The sequence below is a fragment of the Hemitrygon akajei genome, chromosome 21 (genome assembly GCF_048418815.1).
Source record: "Hemitrygon akajei chromosome 21, sHemAka1.3, whole genome shotgun sequence".
In the NCBI taxonomy this organism is placed as follows: Eukaryota; Metazoa; Chordata; class Chondrichthyes; order Myliobatiformes; family Dasyatidae; genus Hemitrygon; species Hemitrygon akajei.
The window spans coordinates 48,649,910-48,676,554 of NC_133144.1; the positions used below are offsets into that span (position 1 = coordinate 48,649,910).

The 26,645-nt window shown below is 41.5% G+C and overlaps 1 protein-coding gene across 4 annotated transcripts; it reads left to right on the top strand.

The window, feature by feature from the left end:
* Positions 1–3,012: 3,012 nt before the first annotated feature.
* slc29a3 (solute carrier family 29 member 3) lies at positions 3,013–26,645 on the top strand. 4 transcript variants are annotated; one of them, XM_073025354.1, is made up of 8 exons: positions 3,054–3,112; positions 3,509–3,631; positions 12,645–12,772; positions 15,664–15,974; positions 17,344–17,426; positions 18,782–19,008; positions 20,210–20,372; positions 23,449–26,645. In XM_073025354.1, the coding sequence occupies exons 1-8, from the start codon at positions 3,072–3,074 to the stop codon at positions 24,122–24,124; spliced, it is 1,752 nt and encodes a 583-aa protein (XP_072881455.1). In that variant the 5' UTR covers positions 3,054–3,071; the 3' UTR covers positions 24,125–26,645. The 4 variants fall into 4 exon arrangements, with proteins under 4 accessions (XP_072881456.1, XP_072881455.1, XP_072881457.1 ...); XM_073025356.1 differs by lacking the exon at positions 12,645–12,772 and having other exon boundaries at positions 3,108–3,177; XM_073025355.1 differs by lacking the exons at positions 3,509–3,631; positions 12,645–12,772 and having other exon boundaries at positions 3,013–3,112.

The following is a 26,645-nucleotide window of genomic DNA, read 5'->3' on the forward strand; positions in this document are numbered from 1 at the left end:
ATACTAAAAGTAAAGTTTGCCCCCAGAGCATTCTGGAGTAATTTCTATGTGCTCTGTAAGACATGAATGCAAAAAAGTTTGAAGTGGAGAATTTAAATTGTGCTGTTTTTGGAGATCGCTCATAAACTGAGTGCTGCAGTTCTGACAAGCAGTGTGTACTCAAGTGTTGTTAGAGGGTATACAATGATAAAAGGTTCACTAACATGGACATATCCATAGAATGCTGAAAAACATCTCCCAAAAAGCAAAAAGAAGAGAGGGTGGAAAAGAAGTAAATGAAAGGAAATGACTAAGATTAAAGACTGGAGAGAACTGCAGTTGACTGGAAGTTATGTGTCCTCTGTGAATTCTTAATAACTAAAAATGTTTGATGACAATGTGTATATACATAAAACTATAAGCAAGGTAACATTCTGTTAGTCCGTGAAGAATACTTGAATAAATATTCTATGGAATAAACTATAAATAATGATGAAACTCTAGCTGGCTGGTGGTGTAGTGGCATTCACACTGGACTTCGAGGCAAGTGGTCCAGGGTTTAAATCCTGCTGGCTCCTTGCACACTTTCCATCCGTGCTGGGCTGAGCCTCATCAAAAACAGACACATACTAAAGAAATGGCAAGGTTGCCACCCAATACACCACTAGCTGCGAAAAGGAACACTAATGTTGAAACCCAGAGAGAAGTTCATGAATGACATAATAGTCAGTGGGGAGACATCCTTAAAGAAATAATAATTGATTCAGAATCAGGTTTGATATCACTGACATATGTATGTCATGAAATTTATTGTTTTGCAGCCAATACTATAAATTACAGTAAGAAATATATATATATTAAATAAGAAATGCAAAAAGAGAGCAAAAATAATGAGATAGCATTCTTGAGTTGGTTCATTGTCTCTTCAGAAACTTAATGGCAGAGGGGAAGATGCTGTTCCTAAAATGTTGAGTGTGTGGCTTCGGGCTCCTGTACCTCCTCTCTGATGGCAGTAATGAGAAGAGAGCACTCATGACTGGATAATGGGGGTCTTTAATGATGGATGCTACCTTTTTGATCCATTACCACATGAAGATATCCTCGATGCTGGGGAGGCTAGTGCCAATGATGGAGCTGGCTGAGTGTGCACCCCTCTGCAGTTTTATTCCGATCCTGTGCAGTGGCCCCTCCATACCAGATGACGATGCAACCAGTTAGAATGGTCTCACCTGTGCATCTGTAGAAATTTGCAAAAGTCTTTGGTGACATACCAATTCTCTTCAAACTCCTGATGAAATATAGCTATTGACGTGCCTTCTTTGTAACTGCATCAATAATGTGTATAACCAATATTATCTCTACTACATTCACTGACCACACAAAGCACAGGACAGAAAGGAAGGAAGGTTGTCACAATATCTAAAATGCCCCAAAGGTCACCATGGCTTATAGTATGAGCAAGAGAGGAAAAGATTTACAGAGGGGTTTCAAGTGCCAGGGACGCTGAGGGACAGATATAGGTGGTGCAGTGACAATTGGAAATAACCAAGAGGCTGGAATTGGAGGAGAATTAAAGGGAGGGAAGGGGAACTCATCAGAAGGATGTGAAGCACATCTGGACTCTGGCCAGTGCATCATAAAATCACCAGTGTAGAATATTATACACCAGTTATTCAAGTCAAGATTCTGCTGTGGGTTATTGCTCTACATTTATCACCAAATGCTCACTCCCCACAGAAATTCATGACATTTCTGATAGCTCATTCACAACCTTTTGAAGAGGGTGTTGCATATTTTCTCTGTATGATCCAGTGTCTGTCATGAGGCCAGGCTCAAGGAAGTTCAGGGCTTAGGAGAATTAGAACAGCCATTGCCCAGACCTGACCCATGGTCAGGGTAAATGGGAGGGTGGGATGAAAGGGACCAGAGAATCATCCTTGGACCAGTAGTGGGAGAAATGTTGGTACTGACACTGTGATGTGTGGAGTACAACATTTAGGACCAGTGCCAACATTGGCATAGAATCAAAGTCATTGAATTACATACATAGAGGTACAACATGAAATCAAACCCTTCAGCCCACTTGGTCCAAGCAGTCCATTCACCACCCATTTATGCAAATCCTGCATTAATCCCATTTTTATTCCACCTACATCTCCATCATCTTCCTCCAGATTTAATCATTCATGTACACACTACTGGTCTGGGCAATTAACCTACCAATCTGTAAGTCATTGGAGTATGGACAGAAATTGGGGCACCCTGAGGAACTCAGGTAATCATGGGTAAAGTGTGCAAATCCCACACAGACAGAAGCCGTGGTCAGGACTGAACCTGCATCTCTGGCGCTGTGAAGCAGCTACACTCACCCAGTGTGTGTGTGTGTGTGTGTGTGTGTGTGTGTGTGAGCTGTGTTTATTATAAACATCACAGGGTTGGACAAAGTGGCCTTCTGTCAAAAGCCTTGAGAAACTGGAGTGTTGGGAGTTGGGTGGTCTTGATTAGGAGCTCTAAGTGGAGTTCTGGGATGATGGAACTGATGCAGTTGGCGGGTGCTGCCAGAGAATCAAAGGTAGATTTGAGATGTATTGGCAAGTGTCCCAGGTAAGCACTGACCAGTGACAATTGACCAAGGCAACGTGGACTGAGTGACCCAGAAATAACCCAGAAGCAGCATTGCCCTAGGAACGGTGATAATATGTGCTCCCCGACGGGGTAGATCAATCCTATTAAGAATGCAGCGGAGCTTCACATTCAAAGAATCTAGTTGAGAGAAATGACAGCGGAATGGTTGATATTGAATTTCATGTCCAGGAAGTATCAATTTTGAACAGTGCAGCGCTGAGAATACAGCGTTCTGCAATTGAATCCCTGGGTATTGAATAGAGGAACAGAAAGTGCGGCTGGAGATATGCTCTCATGAATCACCCTACCCCTTCCCTCAGCAGGGTGAGGGCACTGGACCTGAACGCAACGACCAGCTGGGAGAGTTGAACTGGGCAAGCCCCGCTCCCTGCCGGCTGCTAATTGGCTACCGCGGCTCAGTGGGCGGGGCCTCGGCTCTCGGAACGGGAGACTGGTACGGGGGACGGATGATTGACAGCGGCCTCCCCGGGCCGTGCGCCGGCAGCCGGTGAGTGAGAGCGGAGGGGAGTTGGGGGAGGCTGCGGGTCCGATCCCGGGCAAAGAGGCTTGGAGGTATGTCTCCTCCAGACCCAGCTGCCTCGGGGCTTGATGTGACTGCGCGGCCGCGGCTAAGGCCTTCCAGGGAAGAGGAAGCGGGGAAGGTGGCAGGGAGAGGTTTTGCGGGATAGAAGGTGGTGGGGGTGGGGGGAGGAGAGCTAAGAGTTGGAGAGGGTGGTTGGTTTTGGGAGGAGTGTGAGCGAGGGTAAAGGAGAAGAGGGCGAGTGGTTGGCAGGGGGAAAGGGGTTGGAGGAAGAATTGTGGAGGGGGGGAGAGAGAGGGCACGATTGGGAGAAGTGGGTGTAAAATGTAAAATAATGCAAATGTTAGAAATAACATCACTCAGGACGGGCAGCATCTGTGAAAAGAGAAACCGAGTTGACGATCTCAGGTTGGAGACCTATTGCCTGAACTGTGAAACCATTCTGTCAGCTAGTTCTCACTCAACACAATCTTACCTTGGGATCAGGTAATGTCTGTCTTGTTGCTCTCACATGTTGGTGCGTGTGGTTATCTCGCAGTTAACACTGATTCACATGCTTTATCTGTTTGGCAAGTATTTAAGTGATAAAGCCATCTGTGATATTTTCAACAGAAGTTAACTTTCGTAATGGAAAACTGCCTGTAACGCACAATTCGCAAAATGCTGGAGGAACTCAACAGGCCAGGCAGCGCCTATGGAAAAGAGTACAGTTGATGTTCCGGCCTGAAACCACTGTACTCTTTTGTATAGATGCTGCCGAGCCGGCTGAGTTCCTCCAGCATTTTGTGTGTGTTGCTTCGGATTTCCAGCATCTGCTGATTTTCTTGTATGTACATTGATGTTTGTCCTTGTTCTCATGGTAGACTTTGCCGTTGCGTTTATGGAATGTGCACTTGGGTGGATAAATTGGTGATATTTTAAACATTTGGTTTTGGTTTATTAGTGTCACATGACACAAAAAAGCTTTTGTTTTATATGCTGGACAGACAGATTATGCCGTACATAGTTACGCTGAGGTAGTAAAGAGAACACAGAATGTAATGTTGCAGTTACAGATGGTGCAGTGTAGGTAGACAAATAAAACCATAAAACATGGGAGCAGAATTAAGCCATTTAGCCCATTGAGTCTGCTTCCCATTCCATCATGGCTGATTTATTTCCCCCCTCAATCCCGTTCTCCTACCTTCTTCCCATAACCTTTGACATCCTCACTAACCAACAACCTATCAACCTCAGATTTAAATATACCCAGTGACTTGGCCTCCACCGTTGACCGTGGCAACCAATTCCACAGATTCACCATCCTCTGGCTAAAGAAATTCCTCCTCATCTCTGTTCTAAAGAGATGTTCCTCTATTCTGAAGTGGTTCCCCCTGGTCCTAGACTTCCTCACTAGGAAACATCTTCTCCACATCCACTATATCTAGGCCTCTCAATATTCAATAGGTTTCAGTGAGATTCCCCCCCCCCCCCCCCATTCTTCTAAACTTCAGCAAGTAGTGGCTCAGAGCCATCAAAAGCTCCTCATATGTTAACCCTTTCATTTCTGGAATCATTATTGTGAACCTCCACTGGACCTTCTCTAATGCCAGCACATCTTTTCTTAGATAAGAGGCCCAAAACTGCTCACAGTACTCTAAGTGCAGTCTGACCAAAGCCTCAGTATTGCATCCTTGCTTTTATATTCTAGTCCTGTCAAAAATGGATGCTAACATTGCATTTGCTTTCCTTATCACCAACTCAACCTGCCCTTTAGAGAATTCTGCATGAGGACTCCCAAGACCCTTTACATCTCTGATTTCTGAATATTCTCCCAGTTTAGAAAATAGTCTATGTCCTTATTCCTTCTACCAAACTGCATGACCATACATTTCCCTACACTATATTACATCAGGCACCTCTTTGCCTATTCTAATCTAAGTCCTTCTTCAAACTCTCTGCTTCCTTAATATTACCTGCCCTCCAGCTATCTTTGTATTGTCTGCAAACTTGGCCACAAAGCCCTTCAATTTCAATCATCCAAATCATTGACGTTTAACGTGAAATGAAGTGGTACCAACATAGACCCCTGTGGAACAATACTAGCCACCGGCAGTCAACCACAAAAGGTCCCCTTTATTCCCACTCTTTGCTTCCTACCTGCCAGTCAACCAATCTTTCCTGTAATACCATGGGCTCTTAATCTTGTTTAGCTTCATGTGCCAGTATCTTGTCAAAGGCCTTCTGAAAATCCAAGTGAACAACATCCACTCTCCTTGTCTACCCTACCTATTGTTTCCTTTAAGAGTTCCAACAGATATCTCAAGGAAGATTTCCCCTGAAGGAAACTCTGCTGACTTTGTCCTATTTTATCATGTGCCTCCAACAACCCCAAAATGTCATCCTTAATAATGGACTCCAGCATCTTCCCAACCACTGAAGTCAGACTAACTGGCATATAATTTCCAGTCCTCTGGAACCCATCCAGAATCTAGTGATTCTTGAAAGATCATTACTAATGCCTCCACAGTCCCTTCAGCTACCTCTTTCAGAACCCTGGGGTGTAGTCCCTCTGGTCCAGATGACCTGTCTACTTTCAGCTTCCCAAGGATCTTCGCCCAAGTAAGTGGCCACTTCACACACTTCTGCCCTCTGACACTATCACATTTCTGGCATAATGCTGGTGTCTTTCACAGTAAAGACTGATGCAAGATATTTATTCCCATGTCTGCCTCTCCAGCATTATTTTCCAGTGGTCCAGTATCCACTCTCGATTCTTTTACTCTTCATATATTTGGGAAAAAATCTTTTGGTATCCTCTTTTATACTATTCACCAGCTTACCTTCATATTTCATCTTTTCTCTCCCTATTGCTTTTTTAATTGCCTTCTGTTCAATTTTAAAGGCTTCCCTAACCTCTAACTTCCTCTGCTTTTATGCTGTCTTTGAATTCCCTTGTCAGCCAAGGTTCCCTCATCCTCTCTTTAGAATACTTTTTAAATGCGGACTCTATAGAGACTCAAACCCACACCTTTGAATTACTTAATCACTCATCAGTAGAAGTCCAACACGCTAGCCATTACACCAAAGCTCACCTGTATAGGGCAAACGTCATTGTGAGGTAGATTGAGATGTCAGAGTTCAATTTAGAACTATTGTTTCTCTTTTTTTTAAAACTGGCTAATTTTCTCAAGTGGCCTGTAAGCTACCTTCTCCCAAACAACTACATCACTAGTTAGAACTGTTCGACCAAAGTCAGCTGATTCAGAACCTGCCATATGTGGAAACAAGTCTGTGGGATTTGAAAGGTCAGTCTGTTGTGCAGTATCCACCCAGTGCTAAGTTGAAGAAGTATGCATTTTGGCAAAGGTGTAGTTTGATTTCTGAAGAACATAGAACAACATCCATAATGTTGTGCCAACCTTTTAACCTGCTCCCAAGATCAATTTAATGCTTCCCTCCATTTTTCTTTCACCCATGTGCTTAAGAGTCCGCTAAATGTCTTTAGTGTATCTGCCTCTACCACTAGCCCTGGCAACATGTTTCACCCAACCACCACTTCCTATGTTTAAAAAAAATAAACTACCGTAGATTCCGGACTACAGAGCGCACCTGATTAAAAGCCGCTGGCTCTAATTTTAGAAATAAAATCAATTTTTTAATTGTAAAGGCCGCACCGGATTTTAGGCCGCAGGTGTCCCACGTTGTAATATGAGATATTTACACAGAAAGATATTACACGTGAGGATTTTTTAACTTTTAATTAAATCCATATGGTAACAAAAACAAATACATATTGCAAATGCTTTTTTTCGAACCGTGCCCGTAACGCGGCTACTTTTAAATATACGTTGCGTATACTTCTTTACTGAACAACATTCCAATATCTCCTAACGACTGGTAAAAAGTATATATACTGCAGCCTACCAGGAAAAGTTATTGATCACCTTTAACTTAAAAGCAGCGTTCGCTCAGATCCAAAGCCGCTCGCGTAATGCGCTCCCCCCCTCCTTTCCGTTTATCGCAAACCGGCGTTTTCCCACAAGACACCGCGAAACCGGGTGTGACGTCATAGCATCCCGCGATGTAGTACAGAAAACAAATATAGTTAAAACTCTTCTAACTTTAACTAGAAAATGAATTACTAAGCGAAAATATTATAAACTAAATAACTGCCATAAGGCAGCACAATGCTTTTCTTCGAGTGTTTTCCATGTTGATGAGGGTGAGTACAAATGACTGATTTACAATAATTTAATTGTGAAAGTGCGCTTGATTTATCGTACAATTTCATTGGACCTCTGTGAACTACTCATCAATTTTATTGGTCTACTGTTATGAGGCAAAATGTTTACGAGGCGGCATGAAAAAAATCATGTATTAGCCGCTCCGGATTAAAGGCCGCAAAGTTCAAAGCTGTTCAAAATGTGGGAAAAAAGTAGCGGCTTAAAATCCGGAATCTACGGTACCTCTGACATCCCTCCGATATTTTCATCCAGTCATCTTAAAATTTTGCCTGATTGTATTAGCCAATTCCACCCTAGGAAAAAGGCACTGGCTGTCCACACTGTCAATGCCTCATTTCTACCAAGTCACCTCTCGTGCTCCTCTGCTCCAAAGAGAAACTCTCTAACTCACTCAACCTTTCCTCAGAAGACATGTTCCCTAATCCAGGCAGCATCCTGGTAAGTCTCCTAAGTACCCTCACTAAAGCTTCTACGTCCTTCCCATAATGAGGCGGCTGGAACTGATCACAATACTCTAAGTGTGGTCTAACACAGCTTTATAGAACTGCAATCAAAATAAGTGAAACAATTAAATTAATTAAATGAAGATGGGTGCGGCATCAGAGGCGATGTGTTGCTACAGTAGTATGTGGGAGCTGATGGAAACCACTGTCACCCACAGTGACAGCATTACATAAAAGAGCTTGCTGCTCATGGAACATTTGCTCTTTGTTGATGAGCTGGAGCCTGAGATTCGGAGGCTGCAATGCTTCAAGGGAGAGGAAAATTTACCTAAACACTTTGTTTAGCCAAATGAGAAGCATTGATGCCACTCGGATTAACTGCTGCAAAACTAGTCAGTCAAGCAAAACTGGACGGTATGACAAGTGGTAAGGCAGTTATGGTGAGCCTTGAGATAATCCTGAGGTTTCTCACTTAATACAGTGTAATGTTTCATACGGAAACAAACAGGACATCTCGGACAAAGGAAGACATCTTCCTGATGGAATACAAGCTGTAAAGGTCCAAATAAACAAAAGTAAAGTCACATAGGTAATAAACTCGTAACAAACTAATTGAATTGACGGGATCTGAGAGCTGGACGCCTAGGGCAAATATTGGTTAGGGAGAAGTAGGTTTTAATTCATGAGGCATTGGCATCTGTTTAATGCAAAGATAGAGCTGTTCTGGTGTAAAACTTTGTTTGATTGAGTTAGGATCACTGTCTTAGCAAATTGAATAATTAGGGCTGGAGTTGAGGTTTTAGCACTGGGGGATGGAGAATACTGATGACTGGGAATTTCAAAAGTTAAAAGTGAAAGAGCAGAGTGGGGAAATGGTGAGAGATAACCAAATTTTGTCAAATAAGAACACAATATATAAAAATGATGGACCTCCAACTGGAGCAGGGACAAATGGAGTGGGGAGGGGAATTGAAGATTTTTTAACCATAATGAATGGAGCATTTGTAACAAGCAAATGAATAACTAGCCATAGCAGACTTTACAAAATGATTGACATGGGGAATTAAGTATTCCAGGATGTATTTAAAAGTGATTGGGGAAAATGGGGGTGGGAAGAAGTAACTTAAAACAGAAAATGCTGGGAATACTCAGTGGGTAAGGTCATAGGTAGGAAGGGCAAGAGGATCAACATTTCAGGTCAAAGATCCTTCACTGGAGATGGCGAGGACTCAAAAGGCTGCAGGGAAGGAGGGTTGGGATGGGAGGATGTCTCCGATTGGATAAATTTAGTACAACCACAACAGAACTAAGTAAACAAGGTTATCTGATTAGTGTGTGAAAAATAAACTCTGTTTCTCTTTCCATTGATGCCTCCCGACCTGCTAAGTATTTGTAGCATTTTCTACTTTCATTTTAGATTTCTGGCTTCAGTTTTAAAAAAATATTTTCATTTGATGAGTGATAATCTGATAATAAGGAACGCTGTTGTTGGGCTTGAAATTCTGCCCTGTGTTCGTTTAGGAAGAGAGACAACCAACACCGGAATATTACAAAACTTGGGTTTATTGCAGAATTCGTAACTGGCACAGCGAATCCACGGAGTCGCTGGAGAAGGCGCGTTCCATCCTCCCCTTACAATCTGCTCTTATTTATACCCCTTTTCCCCCCAGCACAACCCCCCGCTACATATTAGGTAATATCGGGCACTTGTGTCCATCTTATTGGCCCGATGCCATACACTCACGAGTTACCTGTTTCTTTTGTTTACTGAATCGCGTGACACTAGTAGTTTCGGTGTAGTGGAATCCCCAGTTTCGCTTCCCCCCCCCCCCCTCGCATTCTGGTCTCCTAATATTACGTGAGCCACTCCTGACCTGTAATGGCAGTCTCGAATTAACCCTAACATTAACCCTAACACTGTTAAAATAAAAGTGATACCCATCTTAGCATTTCAAGTAGAATCACTTTGGGTCAAGTTTTTTAAAAAAGCAGCAAGGAGCAGAAAGTGGGTAGAGGCTGCAAAACATGGTCCAAAAGATATTCAGTAGCATAATTCCAGGGATGGGAGAGTTGTCCTTTTATGAGTGGCATCAATTTTCTTCTGTCCTTAAAACATAGGGAGTTGTTCATGGATTCTAAGTCTCTACGATGCAGGGTTAAATATAAAGCAGTGAGAATAGAGTGTATGTATCAAGAGTAATACAATGCTGATGAGAGCTTTTAAAATATACGTAGACTGGTCAAACTGGCAGTAACTTTGTGGAAGTATGATAGAGTTTCTAAATCAGTATGAAAATGAGATACAAAGTTACCTTGGTTTCAGTATTATGTAATGAGAAAGAACTAATTCATAATCTGATGGTTAAGGAGCTTTCAGAGAACACTAAGATCTCCACGACAATGGGTTTTACCTGAAAATTGGAAAAGATTAGTTAAGCTGTAACTAAGATCTTTAAACACAGCAAGTTATGGGATGAAAACACAAAATGCTGGCAGAACTCAGCAGGCCAGACAGCATCCATGGGAGGAGGTAGTGATGGCGTCTCAGGCCGAAACCCTTCATCAGGAGTGAAGTAACATGGGATGGTCGAGGGGGGATAAGAAGTGGGGGGAGGGATGAAGTAGAGAACTGGGAAGTGATAGGCTGAAGGGAAATGGGCTAGGGGGAAGGTGGAGAATTATGGGAAATAAAAGAGAAAGAAAGGTAGGGCTGGGGGGAGATTATATTGAGGGGGGGAAAAGAGAGAGAAAGAGAACCAGACTAAAATTATAGATAGGGATGGGATAAGGGGGGGGCAGGGGTATCAACGGAGGTCTGTGAGTTGAATGTTCATGCCGGCAGGTAGGAGGCTACCTAGGCGGGAGATAAGGTATTGCTCCATCGACCTGCGTGTGGCCTCATCTTGACGGTAGAGGAGACCATGAACAGACGTGTTGGAGTGGGAGTGGTCTGTGGAATTGAAGTGTGTGGCCACAGGGAGATCCCGCCACTGCTGGAGGACCGAGCGCCGGTGTTTGGTGAAACGGTCTCCCAGTCTGCGGCGGGTCTCCCCAATGTATAAATGGCCACATCGGGAGCACCAGATAAAGTATATCACCCCAGTTGACTCGCAGGTGAAGTGGTGCCTCACCTGAAAGGACTGTCTGGGGCCTAGGATGATGGTGAGGGAAGAAGTGTGGGGGCAGGTGTAGCACTTCTTCTGTTTGCAGGGATAAGTGCCTGGAGGGAGGTTGATGGGGAGGGATGGGGGGGATGAATGGACAAGGGAGTCGCGTAGGGAGCGATCCCTGCGGAAAGCCGAGAGTGGGGGGGAGGGGAGGATGTGGCTGGTGGTGGGATCCCGTAGGAGGTGGCAGAAGTTACGGAGGATTATACATTGGATCTGTAGGCTGATAGGGTGATAGGTGAGGACCAGGGGGACTCTCTCCCTGGTGGGCTGGCGGGGGGATAGGGTGAGGGCAGAGGTGCGTGAAATACAGGAGACGCGATGGAGGGCAGAGTTGATAGAGGATGAAGGGAAGCCCCTTTCTTTAAAAAAGGAAGACATCTCCTTTGTCCTAGAATGAAAGGCCTCATCCTGAGAGCAGATGCGGCGGAGGCGGAGGAATTGAGAGAAAGGGATAGCATTTTTGCAGGAGACAGGGTGGGAGGAGGAATAGTCTAGGTAGCTGTGAGAGTCTGTAGGTTTGTAGTAGACATCGGTGGATAGGCCGTCTCCAGAGATAGAAACAGAAAGATCTAGAAAGGGGAGGGAGGTGTCGGAAATAGACCAGGTGAATCTGAGGGCGAGGTGAAAGTTGGAGGTGAAATTAATGAAGTTGATGAGCTCAGCATGTGTGCAGGAAGCAGCACCGATGCAGTCGTCGATATAACGTAAGAAAAGAGGAGGACAGTGTAGGCTTGGAACATAGATTGCTCCACATGGCCGACAAAAGGGCAGGCATAGCTAGGACCCATGCTGGTGCCCATGGCTACACCTTTAGTTTGGAGGAAGTGGGAGGAGTCAAAGGAGAAATTGTTAAGGGTGAGGACTAATTCCGCAAGGCGGAGAAGAGTGGTGGTAGAGGGTGACTGCTGGGTCTGGATGGTGTGATTTGGCAGTAGAATGTGAAAAGATATGTTAGTAGGTAATTCAATCTGAAATTTGTGTTCCACTTTCTGTGTTGCTTACCAATGCTTTGACCATCTTTTCTGAAATTTTCACATAGTCAGATTTACAAACATGAGAAACTCTGCAGATGCTGGAATTCCAAAGCAGCACACACACAATGCTGGAATAACTCAGCTGGTCAGGCAGCATCTGTGGAAAAGAATGAACAGTCGACATTTCAGTCCAATACCTTTCTTCAGCATGGAAAAGGAAGAGGGAAATCACCAGAATAAAAAGGTGGGGAAGGAGAAGGTGGCTAACTAGAAAGTGATAGGTGAAGCCAGGTGGGTGGGAAAAGTAAAGGGCTAGAAAAGAGGGAATCTGTTAGGAGAAGAGAGTGGACCATAGGAGAAAAGAAGGGGGGGGGGGAGGAGACCTGGGGAAAGTGATGGGCAAGTGAGAAGAGGTAAAAGGCCAGTGGGAAATAGAAGAGGGGAGGGGGGAGGGAAATTTTTTACCAGAAGGAGAAATCAGTATTCATTGCATTAGGTTGGAGTCTACCCAGATGGAATATAAGATCTTGCTCCTCCACCATGAGGGTGGTCTCATCTTGGCATAAGAGGATGCCATGAACTAACATATTGGGACGGGAATAGGAATTGAAATTAAAATGTTTGGCCACCGGGAAGTTCAGCCTTTGGCAGTTGGAGTGAAGGTGCTCAACGACGTGGTCCCCCAGTTTGCGACTAACTAACGTAGAGGAGGCCGCATTGGGAGCACCGGACGCAATGGATAACCCCAGCAGATTCATGAGTGAAGTGTTGCCTCATCTGGAAGGATCATTTGGGGGCCTGAATGAGGACAAAGGTGAATTTGCTACTGTTTTTGGCAAAATGATAAATCTTTTCCTGTTGTGGAGCCTGCGTGCATGTATTCAGATTGATAGATATTTTGATATTAAAGGAACATGAACAAACTATGATGGCATGATTTAGCAGTGGTAGAACATGAGAAGATATGATAATAGATCAACAATGGCTAAGGTCAAAGTAAATTTTATTATCAAAGTACATATGTTACCATATATGACTGTGAAATTTAGCTTCTTGTGGGCATATGGAGAGAATAGTAACTATCCATCCAGATAGCACCATCCAGAGACAGAGAAGCAGTTTCAGCGACAGGTTACTATCGATGCAATGCTCCTCAGACAGGATGAAGAGGTCAATACTCCCCAATGCCATTAGGCTTTACAATTCTACCGCCAGGACTTAAGAACTTTTTAAAAGCTATTATTAATGCTTTTTGAGATAGTGATTTAGATGCATATCATATTTTTTACTGAGTTAAGTATTGTATGTAATTAGTTTTGCTACAACAAGTGTATGGGACATTGGAAAAAAAGTTCAATTTCCCCATGGGGATGAATAAAGTATCTATCTATCTATCTATCTATCTATCTATAACAGGATCAATGAAAAAATAACCAAGTGTGCAGAAGACAACAAATTGTTCAAATGCAAATATAGATAAATAGCAATATTAAATAACAAGAACATGAGATAAAGAGTCCTTGAAAGTGAGATCATTGGTTGTGGGAACATTTCAATGATGGGGCAAGCGAAGTTGAGTGTAGTTATCCCCTTTTATTCAAGAGCCTGATGGTTGAGGGTTAGAACTAACACACAGAATTCATCAAATCTACATTGTTTCAAGGTACAAAACTGAATGGGAAAAAGAGATCCAGCTGTGGCTAAACAGGATGGTGTTAGATCTGAGGAAAAGGCTTAATATTGGCAAGACAGTAAATGTGAGCATTGATAAAAATTCAGAAAAGGATGATCAAAGCATTGGTAAACAAAAGGAAAAGTGTAATATTAAGTAATCTAACAAGAAAGATAAAAACAAGTTGTTGTGACTTCTGTGGATATTCCAAAGAAGTATAAACTTTACAATTAGATAAAGTTGATATGGGTAGCTTAGAATGAGGTGGGACAAGTTATAGTGGGAGATAAAAATGACAGAGGAATTTATCAATTATTTTGTGTCCATCTTCATAGAAGCAACAAAACAAAAAATTAATACACAAAAACCAAAAGAACTAGAGAATAACGGTTTAAAGTTGATGAGATAAAAGAGAGTAGCATTTGTAAAACCAAAATTTAAAACATCTTAAAGGGACAGAAAGCCTGCGAGTTACACAGAGGTCAGTGTCAAGACCCCACTGTCACAGACTGCAGTCAGCCCTCCTTATCCGCGGGGGATTGGTTCCGGGAGCCCCCACAGATACCAAAAAACGCGGGATGCTCGTCCCTTATATAAAATGGTGTAGTATTTGCATATAACCTACACACATCCTCCTGTATACTTTAAATCATCTCTAGATTACTTGTAAGACCAAATACAATGGGAATGCTATGTAAATAGTTGTTACACTGTATTGTTTACGGAATAAGGATGCTTTGGAGGAGGCTCAATAATACTAAAGCCAGGACCTGTGGAGGTTGAGGGCTGAGGATCTTCAAGCGTTGAAGGTCGAGAATTCACAATTGCAAATGCTTTAGTTAGAAACATTGTTATAGGAATTGTTATTGTCTAAGCCTTTGAGGAATTGCTTTGACCACTTAATTGTTTTTTAGAAGCCAATTTTTCTCAGAAACAAAGCAGCGACCAAAAGAGACGCGAGATGAATAATTCTCAAACAACAAGCGCTGGAGAGAAAACTTCCTGGTTTTCCCAATCCGCGGTTGGTTGAATCCGCGCACGCGGAACCCGCTAATAAGGAGGGCTGACTGTCCATCAGTGATTTGGAGGATGCAATCAAGTGTAGTATCTTCAAGTTTGTTAATGATACAAAGCTGGATGGCAGAGTGGGTTATGGGGAGGACTCAGAGAGGCTTTGGGAAAATATTGTCAGACTAAATCAATAGAAAGGATCATTCATGGAAGGACAATAATGTGGATAGTTGTTGTCATCCACTCTTTTTAAAAAAATAGAAAGGCAGAGACTCTTAAATAGAGAATGAAAGACATTGATGCTTAGAGCGATCTGGATTTTCTTGTACATCACTGAAAGTTAATATATTCGTTCAGCAAGTAATTGTTTTGTAAAGATTTGACTACAAGAATAGAAGTTTTGCTCGAGCTATGAAACATAAAATGCTTGGCAGGATAGGTGAATAGTTGATGTTTCCACTGACTGAAGTAGTTAGAACCAGGGCTCAATTATTTAGTTAGAATGTGAGCAGAATTTTCTTCACTCAGAGAGGAATTCCCTACCCTGAAATGCTGAGGAAGCTCAGTCACTGAGTATGTGCAACAAAATAAAGTTTTAGATATTATGGACTTGAGAGGTGTGGGGTTAGTACAAGAAAGTGGCATTGAGGTTAAAAAAAACAGCTATGATCTCACTGAATAGCAGCGCAAGCATGAAAGGCCAAATGGCCTACTCTATGTATTTCCTAATAATTTTCTATCAAGAAAGTTGTGGAGCTGCATATATTCAGATTGATAGATTTTTGTGATACTAAGATAGTCAAGGGAACATAAATTAATGCCAGCAAGTTATGCTGAGGTAAACCACCAACTACAATCTGATAAAATTGTTGAGCATGAGGGGCTGAATGGCCTACTATTTCTATAAGAGTCCCATGATTTTTCAAGGAATTCAAAGGCTTGGGAATTATCCAGAAGTAAACAGTTTAGCTGCATTCTGGGGGAAAAAATAGGTAATTGTCTTGTTTTCTTTTTTGTTTCAGAAAATAGGAGTTCTGAAGAGGAGGTGGTATATATTGCAGTTGTTCCAGTTTTAGAAATGATGGAAATTCAAGACACTTACTGTACATTCCCAAGCTCGCAAATATCAGAAGAGGATCCCCTAATTTCAAGGCCAATGGTTAGGAACCATTTCCGTAAGCCACCTCCAGATACCTTCAACGCTGTATATGGGATTTTCTTCATCCTTGGTATTGGCTCACTACTGCCTTGGAATTTCTTCTGCACTGCCAAGCATTATTGGTTGTATAAACTGGGCAATGGCACAGATTCTCACCAGCAGAATGACCTCAGTGTGAGTATTGTGTAAATAGGCACGTTGCTATGTCCAATGTGTAGCAGCCTTTTCACTGAGTACGAGAATTTCTGCAGATACTAGAAGTCCCAAAACAACAGACACAATGCTGGAGGAATTCAGCAGGCCGGAGGCCCTTTATCAGGGTTCAGGACTTTTCATTGGGTAATTGGGTAGGGTAGTGGAAAGGTAAAGTTGTTGGAGAGCAACTCATTATTCAAGAGTCCAAATCCCACTAAAGCAAACTGGGTAATCAAATCCCTTAAATCTGACTACCCGTGACCCAATATTAGGTGAGAGAAAGATTGGCCATTTCTACAAAAACAACAGTGGTTTTTTTTTAAAAGAAGGCGATACCCCAAATTAATCCGAACTGATGAAGGGTCTCGGCCCAAAATGTCAAATGTTCACTCTTTTCCATAGATGTTGCCTGGCCTGCTGAGTTCCTCCAGCATTTTGTGTGTGTTGCTTGGATTTCTAGCATCTGAAGATTGTTTTGTGTTTGTGATTCTACCCTGAACTAATCTGTCTGCGTGCATTTCAAATACATAAAAGCTGCTTGACTCCAAAATCCTGCGATAATCTTGAAGACCTTTATCAGGTCGTCCAATTTTAATGGACGCCTCCCCACTTTCTCTAAGCAGCTGTTAATAAATAATGCAAATTAATAACATAAATATTCTTCCCAAAATTAAATAGAAACAAAAATGAACTTGACACACTATACCCACCTCCCTCCTAAAATTAGCGAGGTAATAATCAGTGTTACTAGGTTCTTCCTGAAAAATGCTCTGCATGTGGTCTTGCACCTATTTTCTGCTTGCACTGCATTTTCTCTGTAATTGTGACACTTCAGTCTGCATTCTGTTATTGTTTTTCCTCATATTAACTTGATGCACTGATATGATGAAGCAACCTGTATAGATGCAGTGCAAAACGAACTTTAGTACATGTGGCAAGAATAATCCACTTAACTAATTTATGTTGTTTAGCCTTGGTATCTTTTGGTGCTTATTCTTCTCTCATTTTAGACAGCTGTTTCCCACAAACACAGCCGATAGTTGCCACCAGTGCTAATATTCTCCCATGCATCACCCCAATCCATTTCACCTAACCTTCTTTCTATTCCTTCTCTTTTGCAATATTGAAGTGGTTTCTTAAATGACCCTGAAGTGGCCTAGTACGGCATTCCATTCAAGAAATAATTACAGATGGCCTTGTTGGCGATATTTTTCTACAGTGAACAAATAAAAAGTAATTTTTTTTGGTACCTTCTCTAATGACTCAATGTCCTGGAACTCTGCTTTTTAAGCTACTGCAACAATCTGATGGCTGCAGAGTCTCATGATTCCCTTGATCTCTTTTTCAGAGTTACTTTGAAAGTTATCTTTCGATTGCATCAACCGTGCCTGCTATAGTGTTCCTGATCATCAACTACCTCCTGGTGGACAAGTAAGTTTTGGGGTCAGAGTTTGATCCTTGTTTCTCTGTATCAGTTCGGATGAAAATTTTTCGGGTGAAAGCAACACAGATTCAATTCCGGGTTGCATGGAAGAGTATTGCAGTGGCATTTAATCTGATCAATATCAGTAAAAACTGCTGATCACTACAAGGCAGCAATGCTAAAGGAAACTTAGATGTCTGCTTTGGCCTTTGACATCCCAGATCCTTATTTACAGTGCTTATTCTTTTAGTCATTATGTTATCTAATAAAGGGGAAGTGCATTACAAAGTGCTCGCAAACTTTGTGAATACTGCTCAGAAAGAAGCCTTTCAGCCCATTGCGCTTGTGTTAGCTCTTTCAAAGATCTCAATGAAATGCCCTTTCACCATAGCTCTGTAATTTGTTTTCTGCTTCAAATATGCAATTCCCCTTTGAAAAATTCTTGTTGCATCCTCATCCACTGTCCTTGCAAACATCACAGCAACCTATTCTGTAAGCATTTCCTTCCTCATATCAGTTTTGGTTCTTTAGGTAATAAAGACTCAATGTACATAATCATGTGGAGTCTGTGTAAAGGTACTGTAGCCCCTCCACTGGATGTAGATGATGCTCAATATCCCTGTAAATGCTGTTCATGATTTTGAAAGTTTCTATCAAATATGTTCACATTCTTTAAGCAGAAAAAGTTAAGCCCTGCATCCATATTCCAATCAAACAGTTAAAGCCGTCACCCCTAGATTCTAGTGAATCTTTGCTGCACTCTGTAACTCTGCAAAGTTCACTAGCTCCTGATAGTAACACTTTCCTGCTACCTAGAACTTCCGTCTTCATTTTTTAAAACTTCTTTACAGGGTATAAATGTTGATGTTAAGGTGAGCATTTATTGCTGTTAAAGTGGTAAGCCACCTTCATGAATTGTCCAGTCTGTGTTGAAGGTATGCATTGACCATTGTTAGGAGGATTTAACTCTAGCAACAGGAGTGGCAATTATATTTCCAAGTTGCGATGCTGCAGTTGGAGGGGAATTTGCAGGTGCTGGTGTTTCTCTATCTTCTGGTCAGTCACCTCTACCCAAAATAGAGTTTCAATTTCTTTATTCCATCCAGATCCTTCCCAGAATTGAATTTTTTACTTCAGGCAAGATATAACCAAATTTAACATAACTTTTACATACTCTATTTCATACCTGATTTCTCCTGTTAGGAAAGCCATAAACCTTAAATGCTTTTTCAGCAACCACCTCATCTCGCCACCTTCAAAGGTGTATCTGTGTTCATTAAAATGTCAAATTGCAGTGTAGTTGACTGCTGTGTTGTAGTTTATAACCTTTAAAAATCAGCACTTCCATTTTATTCCCTATTAGAATTTCTGCTAAGGTTCGAGTGCTGTCATCACTGCTCGTCATGCTTGTTATATTCTGCGTCACCACAGTTCTGGTCAAAGTGGACACTTCTACATGGACTTATGGGTTCTTTGCTCTGACTATGAGCTGTGTGGCCATTGTCAGTGGAGCTTCAAATGTGTTTCTGGGAAGCGTGTTTGGAGAGGTTGGAAGATTTCCCATGCGAAATGCCCAGGCTTTGATTTCTGGTAAGTTGATTGATTAAATACTGATCAGCCTATCCCTCCATTCCTTTCTCTCTTGTTCATTTCATCAGCTTCTCCAGAACACATCAATGGATTTTATCTTATAAGTTCCTGATGTACTGAGTCCCATGTTTTAATCATTCTAGATAAACAAATTTCCATTTAATTCTTCATGAATCATCTACTGTTTGGAATCAAAACAGAAAACCATTCATCTCATGGAGTTTCTTGCAGATATTAGTCCAGTTAATCCACCTAGATTATTTTTCGTTAAGTAATTATCCATTTCTTTTTCAAAACCTACCATTAGCTGTTGCTCAGTAAACACATAAATTGTCATAATTGCTTTTTTTTTTGGCCTAAATCTTTAACCCTGTCTCATCTACTTATTGAACCTTGAGCAATTATTTCTGTCAGCCCCCATTAGAGCAGTTTCCCTGTAGTTCTACAGCTTGTTCTCTCTGATGTGCCCATCGACTCCTCTGATTCTTTTGGTATTAGCATGTGAGAGGAAACTAGCATCTGGCAGAAGCCCAGATGGCCACAGAGAGAGCATGCAAACTCCAGACAATCATCACATGAGATCGGGATGAAACCTAGTGCGAGCAATGGACATTTTATTTAATGTGCCTCAGTACATCTTGATTTTAAACCCTAGTTTTAATCTCCTCTTGGCTACCTCTGCGATAAGGAGAACATCTCCAGTCCCTCTATTGTAAGAATCACTGGATGCTTTTACATTATTTATTGTTTCTTTTTGTAACTTGTAGTAATTTTATTGTATTGCTGCTGCAAAACAAACAAGCTTCATGACATATGTCAGTAATGACAAACCCGATTCTGATTCTCGCTCTTCAGATGCTTGACAGGCAGCAAACTTAGCAATTGTCGCCTAATATTTCCTTGGATATTGGACAGAGCTACTGAGCAATATAAACACAGAGGGAGCAAAATCCTTCGAACTTCCTTAGTCAATGAGAGCATGGCTAGTGGTTAAATTACTAGACCAGCAGTTTAGAACATTGATCCAGAAATAGAAGTTCAATTACCATTATGACATCTGAATAATTTGAATAAATTCAACAAATATGTAATTAAAGTTACATCTCAGCAAGTTCATCCAGTAGTTTGATCTCACACCGAATTCTTAATGATGGTTTGATAGTTGGGCTCACATTCACTTCTTTCCTTGTTTCTTGTGTAGGGCAAGCCATGGGTGGAACAATTAGTGCAGTTGCTTCAATAGTTGACCTGGCTGCGGCTGGTTCTATTTTGGACAGTGCACTGGCCTATTTTATTACTGCAGATATCTTCCTTGTGATCTGCATCATTATCTACTTGCTGCTGCCTACCATCCCATATTCCAAGTAAGTATGCTTCTTATTCATAAACACAAGAGAGTCTACAGATGCTGGAAATCCAAAACAACACCAAAAAAAATGCCAGAGGAACTCACCAGGTCAGGAAGAATCTATGGAAATGAATAAACTATCGATGTTTCAGGCTGACACCCTTTTCCAGATTGTTTCTTATTCATCGTTCTTCCAGCAGTTAGAATCTCTATTTCATATCTCTGCTGCTCATCTTAATAATTCAAAAATGAATTGTATTATTTGGTTGTGCTTACAAGCAGGGGTGTTCCAGGTTTAATGCAAAGCCTTTTACTGTGACTGAAGTAGTCCATCCAATCAACCTGCTTCTATAAAGTGTCTTTAATGTAGTGAAACATTCCAATAGTTTCATGAGGCAATAGCTGAATCCAGGAACAAGAGGTTGAACCCCACCATGGCATTTAGGGAATCAAAGTAATTAAATATATCTGGAACCTTAAAGATAAAGGTTAGTTCCATTTGTCACGTGTACATTGAAACATACAGTGAAATGCATTGTTTGCATCAAATCATTGAGAATTGTGCTGGGCAGTCCACAAGCGTCACCACACCTCTGGCGTCAACATAGTATCCCACAACTTACAATTGCTGACAAAGAACACCCCAGGTTGTTATCTTTAAATCCATTTGGCACACACATTCATTAGAGGAATCCCGTATTCTTGCTTGTGACTTCCAAGTCATCTGATAGAATTAACTGTCTCCTTAGTTCATTGGCAATATGTGGTGGTCAATAACTGTCAGCAGTGTCCATGTCCTGTGAATGAATTTTTAAATGTTGACACTCCTCTGCTAGGAGCTAGTAGGTATCAAAATGGCCAAAAGCTGATTAAGGGTCTCAGCCCGAAACATCAGCTATTTATTCCTCTCCATGGATGCTGCTTAACTTGTAGAATACCTCCAGCATTTTGTGTGTTGTTGAAGATTTCCAGCATCTGCAGAATCTCTTGTGACCAAAAGCTTGGTTTAAAAAGGAGTATCTTCCAGAAGCAGAAAAATATAGACAGAGATTGAACGTTCATGACTTTGATCATTTCTTGTGCCTGAGTGTCCTTGTATTTAATTACACTACCACAGCACTTCACTGGACAATAAGGAGGAGTTTTTGAAGATGGGGAGTGTTGGGGGCTTCAGAGGAACCTGAGAATTTTAATATCAAGTGCATGCTTAATTTGTATGATGAGGAAAGTAGTTTTTTGGCAAGAGAATTCCTGATGTGAACAAGTTTTCAGGTAATGTTTATATGCAACTCCACAGTAGAAATGCGTCCAAGGATATATTGGCATTCATTAGATGCATCCCCGTGAAGAGATTGGGAAATGTCACATTGGTGCAGTGAGCGTGAAGTGAGAAGGTATTCTATTTATCTGCGCTGACATCCTTTACATCGATTTTGCTTTTTCCTCCGGCATAATTAAAATTCAGACAGTCCCAGTAATGGCTAATAAATTTAAGTTACAATCTTGTCAACAGTTGTGTTCTTGTCACTGGAGACGAATGAGACTAATGGGGAATAAAATGTTCCCAATCTCTTCCTGCTAGTAAATCAGTTTCGACACTTGCATTTCACAGCGTTTGAGTGTGGCTCAGGTTAGTTCCCTCAGATCACTAACATGCTGTAGTTATAACCTGAGGAACTTGCCTCAAATGACACGTTTTCATTTTTCTCGCTGGCTTTGCATTAAGGTGCATACAGACTAAAATGGATTTGAAACATAAGGCATACTGCAGATGCTGGAAATCTTGATCGACACAAACAAAATGCTGGAGGAACTCATTAAGTCAGGCAGCATCAATGGAGGGGAATAAACAATTAATGTTTCTGGCCAAGACCCTTCATCAAGACTGGAAAGGAGGAAGGGAGCAGAAGCCAGAATAATGAGGTGCGGTGAGATTGGAGAGGAAGGAATACAAGCTGACATGATAAGTGAAATCAGGTGAGGGAGAAGATGGGTGAGTGGGGAGAGGTGATGAAGTAAGAGCCCCTCCTCCTTATTCTAGCTTCTTCCCCCTTTGCAGTCATGAAGAAGAATCTTGGCCTGAAACGTCAACTGCTTATTCTCCTCCATAGATGCTGTCTGACTTGCTGACTTGCTCCAGCATTTTGTGTAAGGTGGATTGAAGTTTTCGGGTGTAAAGATACATTGCAATTAATTTTGCTTCGCTCCAGGCCCTGTTTCTCTGTTGCCACTTGGCAATGTTACATAACTGATCTGACACATCTAAGTAAACCATTCAGCTGCTATTAGTATTTAGACCTTTTATTAAAGAAAATTGGCAGTACTTCACAAGAGTGATGTTTCCACCAAAATTTGACGCTACCATGAGATATATCCAAGTAGATGACAAAAGGTTACATTAAATTTTAATGTGCTTATTAAGGGAGGAAAGGATGGTGGGATGGTATAGGGCAGAATTCCCCCCCCCCCCAAAAAAAAATAGGAACATTTGTCTCTTAGTTTTGTGTGTATATAAAGTATGTCTTTAGAAAAGAGATTTGCTGTTAGAAAACACTATTATATGACAAAATGCTTCATAATGAATAAATTGCATTAAGATGCAGTGGACGTTTCAACACAGTTTGCAGTAAGATCCCACAAAACACTATTAAACATTTCATCTGTGTTTTCTATTGGCTAAATAAAGCATGTTAGACAGCGCAGTGGAACAAGTGCAGGTGTCTGGTGCTATGTTTGAAAAAATCAACTACAGTCTTATTAAATGGCAGAGAATACACAAGACGACAAATGAATTACTCCTTTTATTTCTCATGTTCTCTATCCTAAGACAATGGACCTTAGACTTTCCACCTAACAGAAAAAAAACAGCCACTTGTCATCTACCCAATGAATAGCCCTTAGACCTTTGCATATCATAGTGAGATCGCTGTAAGTGCCTCAGGTTCAAAATAATTGTCCTGCTGCCTCTATGTACTTTTGTATGGAATGATGTCTAGATGGTATGCGAACCAAAGCTTTATACTGTACCTCACCACATGTGACATAAACCAAGTGTTGCTTGGAATGTTAATATTTGAACTATTAATTCTTAGCTACTATCTGAAGAATCTGAATGAAAGAACGCAACATCTCGGAGATGAAAATGGCAGCATACAGAGCAATGAAACCAACTCGTTTAGAGAGTCTGTCAGGAGTGACTCCCTGTCCAGCGATGCCTCTGTGCCTTCTCAACTGCGACTAATCCTCAGAAAGACTGCAGCCCTGGGCTTCAGTGTGTTTTACACCTTTTTCATTTCCATTATTATTTTCCCATCCATCTCTTCCAGTATCCAGTCAGTCTCAAAAAAATCAAACAACATATGGACCACCAAGTACTTTGTACCTCTGATCAGCTTCCTCTTATATAACTTCGCAGACTGGACTGGTCGACAGGTAACTGCCTGGATCCAAATCCCAGGACCAAAGAGTAAATTTCTTCCCATCCTGGTGGTGTTGCGAACACTGCTCCTGCCTTTGTTTATACTCTGTAATTACCAGCCCCGAGAACACTTACACATGGTATTTTTTGCTCAGGATTTTTATCCAGTTATCTTCATCTCAATTTTAGGCTTCACCAATGGCTACTTGGGAACTCTGCCAATGATTTATGGACCAAGGATTGTGTCAAAAGAATTATCTGAACATACTGGAATTGTGATGTCCTTTTTCCTTTCTCTGGGTCTAGCTATTGGTTCTGCCTTCTCTGTTCTTGTTGTTCATCTGATTTAGCAGAAGACTTTGGAATTGCTAACTAAATGCCAAATTAATTCGGTTGAGGCCAGACCAAGATTGAAATTTCATCTTTTTTTGGACAGGTAGTTGTAACTACTGATAAGCTGAATGAAAAGACTTGTTCTTTGAAAGTGCCTTTAATACCCTGTCCAGGATCTCCCTCGCTGTTTTAAGGCAATTAAGTATACTTGAAGTATAATTACTGTTGTAACATGAGGAAATGTGACAAGTTGTTTTCACACAAGAATCTCATCCAAACGGTAAAGTGTTTCTGACCAGTTAATCTGCTCTGGTGATAAATTAAGGATAAGTATTGGCCAGGACGACGGGAAGAAATGTCTTGATCTTCTTCAAGAATCAAGATTTTCTGTTGTCGTTCTTCAGTACATGAGTGTAAAGGAGAACAAAATGAACATTACTCCCGATCTGATGCAGCATTAAAGAAAACACAGAAAGCATTAACACCACAGTGAATGTAAAGGTATTCCTATAAATCACAATGTACAAGTATATTTAAGAATTGCATTCACTTGAAAGCAAACAAGTCTTCTGTTTAATTTCAAATCAGAATCAGCACATTCAAGAGTTCTCAGTCCTTTGTTACCACACTAACATAGTAGTCTGGGATTTTGTACTCGACTACTTGGATTGAGGCTTAGATCTTTGACCTTCTGATTCACAAGCAGAAGTGTTTACCCATTAAACAACGGCTGATTTTTTTTGGTATTATTTGGCGATTTTCATCCTGAAGATCAAATTGTCTTCACTTTGAACAACCCTGGATCAACTTTGATGTAGCACCCATGTAACCCAAGCGAGAGTATAGAATAGAATTTATTTAAATCTTACATCCATCCCACAATGTGGGGGAGTAAAAATCTTTTGAGTTATGACTCCATCGCTCAGTCATGTGAATTTAAAAGTCTAATGGCTTGCAGCAAGAAGCTGTTGGCCCTAGCTTCAATGCTGTGGTACCCCTTGCCAGATGGAAGCAACTGAAACAGTTTATGGTTGGGGTGACTGGTCTCCCCGATGATCTTCCAGGCCTTCTTTATGCTTCTACAAATGCCCATGCCCCCAGTGGAGGGAAGTTCATGTTCACAAATGTGCTGGGCTGTCCATGCCACACTCTGCAGTGCCCAATGATCAAGGATGGTGCAGTATCCATACAAGGCAGTTATGCGTGTGCAAGCTTCAGAGCAGTCCTTCAGGTGAGGCAACACTTCATCTGAAAATCTGCTGGGGTTGCCCATTGTGTCAGGTGCTCCCAGTGCAGCCTCTATATTGGTGAGACCCGTTGTAAATTGGGGAACCACTTTATCTAGCACCTCTGCACCATCTGCCACAAGTGGGACTTCCCAGTGGCCAAACATTTTAATTCCCATTCCAACATGTCAATCCATGGCCTCCTCTTGTGCTAAGATGAGAGCACCCTTGTATTCCATTTGGGTACCCTCCAAGCTGATAGTATGAATATCGATTTCTCCTTATGGTGAACAGAATTTCCCTCTCCCTCCCCCTTTCCCCACTCTGACCTTTTACTACTTCTCATCTGCCTATTGTTTCACTCTATGTCCCTTCCTCCTTCCCATTCTCCTATTCCCCACTCTCCTGTCCTATCAGATTCTTTATTGTCCAGCCCTTGACTTTCCCCACCCACCTGGCTTCACCTATCACCTTCCAGTTAGCTTCTTTCTCCTCCCCCCCCCCCCCCCAACTTTTAATTCGGGCATCTCCTCCCCTTCCCTTTTAGTCCTGATGAAGGGTCTCGGCCCAAAACGTTGACTGTTTACTGTTGTCCATAGATGTTGCCTGACCTGTTGAGTTCCTCCAGCATTTTGTGTGTGAAGCTTCAGATTTATCTTTGATTAGTTAGTAACTTTCATTGGTTCTGAATGTTCCTTTGGCCCAACTATCCTGGTACTCAACTGCCTCTCGCCACCATTTCATTGGGAAAGGTGGCTGACGTAATTTTGGGTGGAGCAGAAAGGTGAGAACTAGATAAAATACACCCGTTGCTGCCTGTAGTAAAAATAAATAGACTTCCATCCCACAAACATGAACTAAATTTGTTTCAACGGGCTTCCATACACTGTTTTAAATGCTCGGGTACCTAATTACACATCAGTTTTCTATGGTCAATATGCCTTGATCCCATAGTATGGTACAATGAAACAGAAATGCCACTTAAATGTTTATATTTTAACTGCATTGTTTACTGTTGCATACTCAAATAGATTCCCTTTTTAAAAGTGACAACAGTTTTTTATTGAAATATTTTAGATACTTCAGAAGAAAAGTATTCTGCAAAACAACATATTGTCTATTTTCAACGTTGCCATTACAAATTACCTATTTTGCACATAGTGGTTTGACAGTTGGTTAGAAAGTTGTGAAAATAATTAAAACTGTTTTATTATGTCGATTTTATCAATTTGCATTGCGTAAATCAGCACAAAAGCATTCATGGAGATAGCTGGGAAATAAAATTGTGGACCTATTTTTAACTTTAACTGAA